Consider the following 11924-nt stretch of genomic DNA (forward strand, 5'->3'; position numbering starts at 1 on the left):
GGCGAAGGCCTGACTCATGAATATTAATAACGTACCCAAATTTGCAACAGATTGGCTGAAAGACAGATCCTGTCAGAGTGGGCGCTGTTGAGATGACCAATTAAAGAATCCTTCTGCGAATTTATGAATTAACTACCGTTTCATGAATATTAATTAGAATGTGTGACTGGATGCTTCAGGGAGAATAGGAAGTAACGTCACCAAAACCTGATTGATATTCATGAACTATTCCGTCACCATAGTAGGTTTTGTAATTTCGTTTCTCTGAATCTGATGCACTGGATTGTTAGTTCTTCCGAGGGGCCATCATCATCATCATCATTGCCTCAATGATGCCCTCGCTGGTCTTACGAACGAATGAATCATTCTAATGAATCTTCTTTTTAATGATTCGTCCAGTGAGGGATGTCTCCAACGTATACGTGAATCGTTTTAGTGAACTTGAACTGTCCGAACGAACCGATTTGCTCAAATGAATCAGTTCTCAACGCTATTTCTCTCTGATTTCATCTGCGCACAGCATACAGCCATCCCATCTGAGTGAATATTGATTTGTTTTATAACGCAGATAATAAATTAGAATAGCCATTAATAACCCTGATTGGGTAATTAACGTCTTTTAACGGCTATGACCGGTTTTAATTACATTTGATTCTTATGAAATGCAAGTTGCTGTTAATTGTTAAAAACAGATCAATTACATTTTAAGGTGACCGCCTTTCATGAAGCTTGTACAGTTTGTAATTGTCATTAAACCCTTTGATTTACACTTTGTAAAAAAATGAACACTTGTTTTGCTTTGTCTTGTTACCTGTGTTGTTAATAAATTACAGCACTACATTCTTCAAGGAATGAAAAACAGGAACTTGCCCACAATGTCACTGGAAGCAAATATCAGTGATTGTTTGTGCTCTGCTGCATGACATCAGCTAACAGATTCTGTTACTGACTGATACCGAGTCTATATTTAAAGAGGCACGAGAGTTTGGCCTAACAGGTCAGGAGGAGACCACAGGAAGTAGCTGTTATGAATTCACAGGAGGATATAGTGAAATTAAAATGTTTTAGGAAATAATGAAAAAACTGAGTTAAAACATTGCAAAACTTAGTTTGTAATAAATATGCAGTCTTCCAAGTAAAAGGCATAAAGGGGACATTTTTGCCAAGGACCACGGACCAAGAAAAAGATGAGAGAATATTTCCAGTCAAGATCAGCTCAAACATATAGTACAGTCCATGATAAACTCAATTGTTTACAATTTCATGGAAAAGAGCAGATGTTATCAGAAAGGGTGGATGTATAAAAAATTCTTTTTTAAAAAGTGTCTGAAATTCTCTACTCGAGTATAGCCTCACAGTTTCAGACTGAGGAACTCCAGGACCCTCATGTTTGTGCAAAAGCACAAATGACAATCTTCCTTCCACGTCTGCTGTTATGTCTAAGAAGAATGCGGGAAATAATCAAACAAAACCTCATATAAATGGATGCATTTAACCAAGATCCTTCCACAAGGAAAATGTAAAAGATAAATATTGTACCAAAAGTCAAAATATGGTAAGCCTTTATTAAACAGGTTTAAAACGTCTTGCGATGAGCATTTAACTACAGGTAAAAGCTAGAAATATTCCTTGATTAAATGCCTTTGTTCACGCTACAGTGCAATTTGATTTGATTTTCAAATTCAAATGTTAGGAATGACTTTCCCAGATGTCATTTTGCAGGTGATGAAAAGTAATCAGTTTGTCCAGGCAACATTTGAAAGGATAAAAATTGTTTTTTTTTAAAAAGTAGAATTAAATCAGGACTTAATTTGGTTGTGCGTAACCATTAAAAACATCACAGAGGAGCTCAATGACTTTTAATACACAAACGTTTATTCAGCCAAACTAAGCAACATTATAATAAGAACAGATGTGACTGAGCAAGAATGAACTTGACAGACCAGCACAAGCCTCAAGTTAAAAGACTTACTAAAGATAAATCACATTCCTCAGAAACTCTGCTACTACCTTTACTGTCACTGTGCTTGGTGCCACGCCGTAAAAACAAACGTCTAATCCAAAGATCTAAAAGCGGCACGTTTGACAGATTCTTTTTTTTCGACATTTTCCTGTTCTTTAATAAGAAATTAATTTTAGACCACAGAATCTGCGGGACTGGTTGCAATCTACCAGAGAACATAAAAAAATGGACCAAGTCCTATAAACCAGGAATTAGACAGATATAGGTGGAGAGAGAGAGTGCACATGTAAGGGTAGACATATTCACAGGTAGTACTCCAGCTCATAGCGAACATATGAGTTCTTCTCATCGTTGAAGACAAGAGGATAGTGTGCGATCAGTGCGTCCTGGGAGCCGATATAGATGGAGTTGTAGATCTTCCAGTATACGTCACGCACTTTGCGAGCAGGATGGAACAAACCCTATTGAGGGAGAAAAACCATTGAGCCATTAGATAAGTCTTCATAACTAATAAATAGCAAACAAATGTGAAGATTCCATGCTGGAAGTGAAACGTACCTGTAAGCAATACTGCAGCATACGGCAGGGTCCGATTGCCACCCGCAGACCCTCGAGGGCCCCCATTACAGCTTGGATGACATGAGGAGACGTTTCAAAGACATTGGGCCAAACATAGTTGAGCAAATGATTGAGAGAATCTTCACAGCCAAAGCCATAAACTCCCAGAGACATATGCTGCACCACAGCACTGGCTGTTTGCCTGTGTACAAGATCCCTGAGACAGAGAGGAAAAAAAATACAGGAGGGTTAGAGAGTACTATTGGGAACAATCTGCATGCTTTAAGTGGCAACTGTCTTGTGAAAAGCAATAATCTACTTCCTTACCTATCCATCAGAGCATCCTCCAACAGAGGTGTGACGGCATAGATATAATCTTTGCCCATTTCACCAATGTACTCGAACAGGAAGGACAGAGACTTTAGGACACCGTTCTGAACATTAAGCTCAGGAACACGGTACTCATTCATCAACGCAGGGAGCACTGTGAATGGCGAACACGTCTCGGCCACGATAGCGATGGCTACCGTTGTGCACACACGGTTCTGACGCTCTTGCACCTTCAGATTGTTGAGCAACGTGGCCAGCACATCATGAGGACTAGAGAATTAAGAACAGGACAAATTAAAAACCAACATTTTCATACCTCTAATAACAGATTCTGAGAGAAGGATCGTCTTTTACCCAATGGCCTTGGCGATGTAGCCGAAAGTGTTGACAGTAGCTCTGCGGATGGCCTTCTTGTGGGCTTTCAACAACTCCAGCAATTCAAAACAGATACGCATCCATTCCCTGGCAGACACATACTCCGCACCCCTGGAAAGGACACGATGCGTTTAGGAGGCATTATCAAAATGTTTACATTTTTTAAATTCTGCGAAGAACTGTAGGACTGACCTGTCAGCGATTCTGCCCACTAGATCAATGCAGTTCTCCTGCACCTTCTCATGCCTGTTCTTCAAGATGGGAGTCAAACGTGGAAGCAGGTCTTTGATAGGTGGTGTCATCTTGTGCATACCTAAGAACGGGACATTTTAACATTTATTCAAAGTCAAAAAGCAAAGCAATAGAAACAACGTTCAAATTTATCAAACATTGATTAAAACAAAATGTAATGCACCAAAGTGTCCATTTAGCCGAAAACCAATACCAATTTTTTTGGGTAACTGAACTGGGTTACTATGCTGTTCAGGATGTTGTATTTTCAGTAAAAAAATTTAACCAATCACAGTAAAGTTCCGATGAGATGCCTCTCGATATTTCAGTTGAACACATTTTAAATACTGCTTTCGGCCCTTCAAAATGATTTTGGTGATTTGTGCTGCTCTGGATGAAAATTTGTGTTTGACAAATTGTTTTGGGTGCATCACTAAAAAGTTGAATACATTAGATTAATGCATAGATGCTAGCAAGCACAACTAATTAAGTGCTTTTGCCAACACTTACCAATGACATTGACGATAGCTTTAAGGGCTCCAAGAATGCTACCCAGCACTTCTGGGTATTCTTCTCCCAGATACTCATACAACACCACACCCAAATGGCCCATGAGCTTTTCCTAAAGGGAAATGTCAGAACAGGATATATATTACTAACTACAAATAGTTTCTTTTAACAAATATAAATATTTTCCAGTCCATAAATGAACATAAGGGCTTCTCTCACCTCTTGACATGTCTTCATGACCACCGCTGTGCGAGAAATTAGGTCAGCAGCCTGTTGGCGGACTTTGGCAGATTTGTTGTTGAGACGCCACAGTACTGTACCGCAGATCTGAGGCAAGTACGGTTTAACTCTCTTCCCCAGAGCATTCACCACCGTACCAAAGCCATTCAGCATCACAGAGTCCTGGAGATACAGGCAAAATGATGATGCAAGAAGAGTAACGGAGCAGGATTGTTTAACTGCAGCAAAGTCTGAAACTCACCTCAGTGGTCTGTTCCTGAAAAGCGTACAGGATGCCGTCAATAAGCTGCTCCTCCAGTTTGTGATCAATGTCAGCGGCGCCAAGGTTGCCCATGATTTTCTCAATGGTCTCCATCACCATCTTTCTGTACTGCTCAGCTTCATCCTTCAAGTCATCCACGATACGGGAAATAATCTCAGCTGCGCCTACCTTATTGGCAAGCTCTACTGTAGTGTCCACTAACTGTAAAGCGGGTAAAAAGACAAATGAAGTTAAAGGTGTATTGATCGTGGTTATAGTTATTCCTAATTAGGTGATGACCTCACAAACCTGTCTGTAGTTGCGTCTATCCAACGCCATTCTGTGCTGCCAGAAATGTTTAAAGAAGGGGGGCAAGATCTCAGTTTTAATGTAATTGGCTTCCACACCATCTGTGCCACAGCACTGCTTCACCACCTACAATGTATAAGAAAAAAAAGGTTAGTCTAAAATGTTCAGAAAGATCATGTTTTTAATGCTTCTGAATAGTTTTTCCCTGACGCACCTTGAGGACAATCTTCTTCATCTCCTCATCAGGAGACTGGAACTCTCTGATGAGGATAAGCATCACTTCTCTGGTGTAATAGTTGGCATATTCAGCATCCATAAGAGGAATCAAGTATCCAATAGCTTTTAAGAAAGCAGCAAGACCCTGAGAAGACACAAATAATAGTGTTACAAACATTTAGTAAAATAAGTTTGAAAGCATAATGACAGTACAAATAAAACACAACAACGTCAATTTTCCAATGATCAAACACATGCTCACCTTTCCTCTGTGTTGCCTGATACCTTTCCAAAGAGGTTTCAGCACAGAATCAAAGGACTCGATACCGTACGGTGTAGCAGCTTCAGCCAGGGCAGCGATAGCCAAAGCACTGATGGTTCGCACTTTCTGCTGCTCATCCACAAGACCTGAGGGAAACAACAGATTGAGACTGGCCCATATAGCAGACAATGTAAAATCAATTTTGTACACCCACATACAGATGGAGTCAAATAGACCGAAATGCCATACTAACCATGCTCTATAATCTCCACCAAGCTGCGGAGATGGGGCAGGATAGCACAGCCCATAAGAATAGCGATCTGCTGTACGATCTTGATTCCTGTGTGACGAGCCTGCCAGGATTTCTTGCTCTTACAAACAGCCTTAAGGAAAGGCAGGAGAGATGGAATGCCCAGGGCAGACGCCACGACGGCAAAAGCACGAGCTGTTGTATTTCTCACATACTCGTCCATGTTGTCAATGTCAGGCCTCATGGTGGAGATCATGGTGGCCAGACCAGCAGCCTGATAAAGAAATGTAGATTTGATTAAGGCCTAAATAATTTCCACTAATTCAAGAACTGTTAACAATGTGATACTGTTATCAACCAAAGATGATATTTGCTATTTGAAGTCAACAATTTTACCTTTGCCAAGTTGGAGATGATCTCTCTACCCTCTACTCTAGCATAGTAATCTTCATCAATCAGCAAAGGCTCAATCACCACAAGAATCTGCAAGAACAAATAGGTATGTTAGAAAAGACAAATTAATACATTTGTCCACTCCTATTTCAAAACTGACGCTTACAGGTAACTCAAACTTACCTTGTGGACGTATGGTCGAACCAAGTCGTCAAGTTTGTAGAGAATACGGTCGATGACTTTCACCAAGAGATGACGCTCTTGGTCCTCCAGTGTAGGAGACATCAGCAGTGGCAGGATCTGGTTAAATAGGGGTCCTGCACCAAACTCTCTGGCCTTATCTGTGATTTGACGAAGAGCAGCCTGAAAGGACAGAACTGGTTAAGAAATCATATTTGCAAGATTACATGTTACAGTCCATTAAGTTTGAGAAAGGATACTAACTTTTCTCATGGGAGGTGTTCCATTCTTGATCTTGAGGAGAAGCTTCATGATCTTACGCTCCTTCTGTTCTTCTGGACTGAGGGTGGACTCATCAACTTCAACCTGCAAACAGAGATGGGATAATCAGTCAAAAAAAAATTTTTTTTTTTTAAATATTTGTATTAATGTACTTAAAATAATAAAATAATTAATAATAATAATAAATTATGAAATTCTACCACTAGTGCTCATGCAGCTGCTACTACTGCTGCTAATTATTATTACTACTTTAAATATTACATTAATACAAAATATTTTATATATAAAATAAAAAAAATTCTTTTTAAAAAAGTATCCCAATATTTTACATAAGATATCCCTGGTGTACATGTGACTCACCAGCAGTTTGTCAAAGTACTGGATGTCATCTGGCTTGAGGAAGGGCAGGTTTCCAGAAGGCTGGTCATTGACTTGTTTCATAGATCTGTCTTCTGTTTGCATGTGGAAGCCAGTCATTCCTCCAATGGGGGTGGGAGTGGCGGCTAACTTACGAGCAGGGGTGCGGATGGGTACATAGCCTGCTGGTGGGGGCAGTACCTGAAGGAATTGTCAGATGAAAACCAATCAGCAACCAAGGAATGTCTAATTCATTTTCAGACAAACAAAAGGTGTTCTGTAAATGTTAATATAAATGACATACTTTGTATCCTTCTGGAAACATGGCATCAAGTTCCTCATCAGTCAATGGACGGTTCCTCTCATCAATCTCTCGCTCCCAGCGCCAAGCCTGCAGCTGTTCTGGAGTCATGCTCATCAGGTGACCTGCAAAATGAGAAAACGTTACAGGAACGTCCACAAATTGATGCAACAATAGAAATAAACAACAGCATTGGTCCGGTACCTGGAGTGGGCGTGGCCATATTCATGGCAGGTGTTCCCAGAGGGGTTTTTCCAGGGGTGAGCAGAGGAGTTGAAGAGCCCATCTGACTGGCTGGTGTTTCATCCCATCTTGACTTCCTCTTGCTTGCACCCGGGGTGGGCGTCTCACCCACTGACTCATCTCCTCTATCTGTACGTGGAGTCTCAGCCCAGCCACTGCCATGACCCGGTGTTTCTGAAACATAAAATAAAACAACTTCAAATCACTCTGCTTAAGTGTCTACTATTAGAAATTGTACCACAAAATGGACATAAAATAAAAGACCTCTCTCTGTCTTTGGCGTCTCATCCCAACGGTTCTTGCGCACGCTGGAAGAGGCCCCTCCATGTCCGGGAGTAGCATGTCCAGGGGTGTCTCGACCAGGTGTGGCAGCTCCAGCTGGAGTGTGACTCGGTGTGGGTTCCCACATACGGGTGCTCGGAGTGGCTCCAGGGGTCTCGCTACCTTTGGCACGGCCAGGTGTCTCGTCCCAACGACTGTTGGAAGGTGTGTGTCCTGGTGTATGTCCGGGTGTCTGGGTAAAGAGAAGATCATGATTAGTAATATTTCTGAGTAAGTGCCGTGGCCTTGTGATAATGTTGTTTGGAATGCAACAACTACTTGATAAAATCCATAAATCAATAATGAAAAAAAAAAAAAGGTTTTGATTATTCATCAAAAAACATCCACCAGTTATGTCACTTTACAGTAGTGAATAATGCATTTGTATGGACGAAACACAGCGAAGGACTGACTTTTCCATCTGCTGTGGGGAAGGTGCATGAACCAAGTTAACCAAATTTGAGAATGTTCTTTATACAAACTCGTAAGAATGTCTTACAGACGGAGCGCAACAAGTTGCAGCCCTAATATTGTTATAGAAAACAGACTCACTTCAGAACCTCCATCTGCCTGGTCCCAACTGGACATTTTTTTGGGTGTGGAGTTGGTGGGGGTTTGGTCAGCTGTCTGGTCCCAGCGACGTTTGCGTTTGGCCACAGCTGCCTGAGCAGCAGCAGAGCCGTTCACTGCTTTCAGCTCTCCAGATTTTGCTTTCTCTACCATCTGCAGCCTGATCTCTCTCTGTAGAAAGTAACATGGAAGGTTTTAGTCAAAGGAAAATCTCTTAATTTAACTTAAAGTTTCTTGTGACTTTTTTCAATCAGTAACATCTTATAAACAAGGTTTCACTAGAAGACAAGCACAAGGATGTAGAGAAACATTCACCTCTTCTTTGGACAGATGTTGCTCCTTCATAACATCCATGTACGTCCTGACCTGCATCTTGGGGTCCGGTGTTTTGCCTCCTATGCGAAAGAGCACCAACAAAATGCGAGACCGTCAGTCAAGTGAGTCTCAAAACCAGTGTTTTCACACACTACAGTCAACTGTCCCTGAATAGATGGCCTTAAATGTTTAAATTACTGTCCTCTCATAACACAAAACAACCCTAGACAATAAAAGCTAAGCACTCTTTACAGTCATACATTAAGAACAGGCAGGTACAAAGAGGTTTCTGTTGCTTTTAAGAGGAGATAAGGAGAGGATATAGCCATCACTGATGCAGGGTCCTGGGCTGCGCTCTCCAGAATACGTACACTTTCAGTGCCAAGGGTCCCTCTGCAGTCAGACTTCAACCGGCAGAAAAGAAGCCTAGAAAATTTCTCTTTACCATTAGTAACACTTTGGAAAAGGGTTTGAACTCACACACACAATTGCATACCACCTGTTCTGCTCTTGTCACTCATTTATAAACAAAAAAGGGAAAAAAACCTTGTAGTATTCAAACACCGACTTCTAAAATCATTTATTTTACTATACGTGTTGCAGCCAGAGACACTGAACACTTTGGGGAATTCTAATAAAATATTTAAAAAATATATCAAACAAATTAAGGCTTTAAAGGCACACTTGTGCGCATAATTGTGCATCTGGATTCATAATAAAAAAATGAAGCTGTGATGAATTGGTTAAAAAAGATGAAATGAGAAGGGAGGACATGAAGTTGAGAAAAATGTCCTTGATGAGGCTTTAAAAATAACATATAACTTCATAAAAGTAAAAAAAAAAAGGTTTCGTGAAACCATGGTGGATTCCCCTGAAAGGCCCTCTGGCCTCACACCAAAGCAAAACTACCAACTATGGTCTTGATTTATCTGATAAACACGCTTCTTTTTGTTGACCATAACCTACACAGGACGAGTTGCTGCACCCTTAAGAGAGTGCAGACAGGACTGGCATAGCAGTACTGCTGTAGGAGAGAAATTAAGGACAGTTAGTATGGGCCTGTGGAATCTTGGTACACAGATTCTTCAATAGATATATCTCTATTTTATGATAATAAAATAGAAATATATTTACACAACAGTTTTGTAAAGTTTCCTCTGTCTGGGACTACATGCAAGACGCTTTGCCTGATCCAGAATCAATTCCCTCCCATAATCTGATCCTGAATGTTGCAGTTTTGAGTGTGCAGCTTGTTTAAACATGTTCTGAACTTCCTAAACTCCTTGCGAATTTGTAGCAGTATGAGCACCCACAGGCCATAGGTTCAAAGATGCTAAATAGCTGGAAAACATTTCAATGGATGTTCAATTTGGTTTTGAAAACACACTACAACTGGTAAACAGTTAATTGTAAGGTTTGTCCACAGGTGGCTCAAGTTTATCTAGAGTTCCACTCGTTTGGAAATTTTGGGGTGTCTAGCAAACATGCCATTGGGCAAATATCTTGAATATATTATGGAACAAGAGAAAACGGAAAAGAAAACTGTAACTGCACAATGACAGTATGCTGCAGCCTCTTGTAATAATAAACTTTTACTTCAAAGTGTCTGTGTTGGAGGTGCCTGACTATTATATTGCCTGTTTCACACACAAAAAAATACATTAACCCTTCGAACAACACACCTACCTGCAACCTATGCCTTGATGGGACAGATGACACCACCCAACCAACTGTCTCCCAAAACCTTTGCTGCCCAACTCATTTATAACCATTAATCCATCGAAATTAGCTTTCAGTGCATTCCATTAAATGATCTGTGTTACTGAGACAGTCTTACAGGTTAGTTGAGTCCAGGGAGCAAGCTGTTGGGTGGTGTTCGAAGGGTTAAGCAGCAAAAAGGAACTTCATGGGCAGAGTAAATACTGATCGGCATGGACAGAGAAAATAAACAGAAGAGAATGATGGTGTGAAATTTACCATCAGCAAACGGGTCGTGACGCTCTGGGGAGATGATCATCTTTTGTCTGCGTTTCTTGTACTCGTCCTCACGGTCCGAAATCTTCTGTGGTCTGTGTTCAGCAAAGGGATCATACTGCAGGGTGGGCAAAAAAGAGAATATTGTATAATCAGTTTTCTATACTACAACAAATGCATTTGGGAAATACATAAAGTGAAGCTTCATTGAAGACTTAAAGCAAAACAAAAAGAATATTGGAACTTAAAGATGTTAATCTGTTAATTACCTGCTCATCTGACTGAGGGATGGAATTGAGTATTGCAACCGGTGCATGATATCCTGGTTTCTTCTGTCCAAGCAGACTAGTGGAAGAATCTTCATCATCATCCTAAAATAAAAATAGTAGGGATCAGAAACACCACCAGGCAGTACTTGCACATTCTGACATTGGTTCTTCTAAAACCATCAAGAGCATTAGGTCATCGCTTACTTCTTCCTGCTCGTTGGCAGCAATTGAAGTCACATATCCGGCAAAGCGGCTGTCACTTCCTCCGTAGATCTCCTGGTCATAATATCCAGTGGAATCAAGCCCAACCCCCTGGTCAGCTCCCTCTGCCAGGGCGGCTTTCATCCCCTGGATTTCCAGGATCTGAGCCTCTATGTCTAAGAAGAAAAAAAACAACAACCAGAGATCAGAACCCCAAAATACCTATAAACTGCTTAAACGATTTATAACCATCAAGAGAGCCTTAATTTCTATGACCCTGTATAATATACACATATATATATATATATATAATATACACACACACACACACACACACACACACACACACGGGTAGCAATCTACTAATATAAATAAGAGTGCGTGAACAAGTATACAATATTGTCGATTTTTCATAATATAAAGATCCATGCGTTTTACATAAGCATAGCAAATAACTTGACAATGAATACAATTCATATTTCTACAAAGTGATAGAAATAACCACACTCAATTTAAAGCTCTATGCAGATAACCACGTAATGGGAAAAGTTTTATTCGGTGTTTGATAATATGTTTGCAACGCCATTTTGGTTTCAATACATCAGCGTTTAGCCAGTGTATTTGAACATTTACACAGGAAAGGCAAATTACATACGAATGAATACGTATTTCTGCAAATGAATGTTAGCAATAACTCCGCTATATACCAAAATACAAATCTCCGGATGGAGGATTTGTTGATATGTCTCTTGTGCGCCACGGGCAGGGTTTTATTCAACGACCAGACGCCATATTCTATTCACCGCCTCAAACTGGTCTAATTCTGCTTATTTCTCGCTAATTCCACTTCTCTAGACTAGAAATTGCACCCCAAATACAATATATGTATATGAACTACAAAAATGCGATATATTCCTAAGAAATAATTGAATAAATTTACCGTCATGTGTTTTGGCGATCTGCGCCATTTTCGTGCTGTTGTGTGCGCCTCAGTACCGGAAGGCCTTTGACTGCACATCCGACTCCACTGCGG

General features: G+C 40.5%; 1 protein-coding gene across 3 annotated transcripts; it reads right to left on the reverse strand.

The window, feature by feature from the left end:
* Positions 1 to 1853: 1853 nt before the first annotated feature.
* Positions 1854 to 11924, reverse strand: sf3b1 (splicing factor 3b, subunit 1). 3 transcript variants are annotated; one of them, XM_079821215.1, is made up of 25 exons: positions 11832 to 11924; positions 10895 to 11067; positions 10691 to 10792; positions 10425 to 10539; positions 8448 to 8527; positions 8115 to 8303; positions 7506 to 7755; positions 7203 to 7415; positions 7002 to 7123; positions 6701 to 6898; positions 6323 to 6424; positions 6062 to 6241; positions 5882 to 5968; positions 5489 to 5759; positions 5236 to 5381; positions 4972 to 5118; positions 4758 to 4883; positions 4449 to 4670; positions 4187 to 4369; positions 3968 to 4079; positions 3419 to 3539; positions 3206 to 3337; positions 2849 to 3121; positions 2522 to 2738; positions 1854 to 2424 (listed from the first exon to the last, which is right to left on the reverse strand). In XM_079821215.1, exons 1-25 carry the CDS (start codon positions 11857 to 11859, stop codon positions 2266 to 2268), a joined length of 3948 nt encoding a protein of 1315 aa, XP_079677341.1. In that variant the 5' UTR covers positions 11860 to 11924; the 3' UTR covers positions 1854 to 2265. The 3 variants fall into 3 exon arrangements, 2 of the variants coding, with proteins under 2 accessions (XP_079677341.1, XP_079677342.1); XM_079821216.1 differs by lacking the exons at positions 10691 to 10792; positions 10895 to 11067; positions 11832 to 11924 and having other exon boundaries at positions 8819 to 10428; XR_013816850.1 differs by lacking the exons at positions 1854 to 2424; positions 2522 to 2738; positions 2849 to 3121; ... (14 more) ...; positions 7203 to 7415; positions 7506 to 7755 and having other exon boundaries at positions 8157 to 8303; positions 8448 to 9471.

Source organism: Gobio gobio (assembly GCF_949357685.1).
Source record: "Gobio gobio genome assembly, chromosome: 7".
NCBI lineage: Eukaryota > Metazoa > Chordata > Actinopteri > Cypriniformes > Gobionidae > Gobio > Gobio gobio.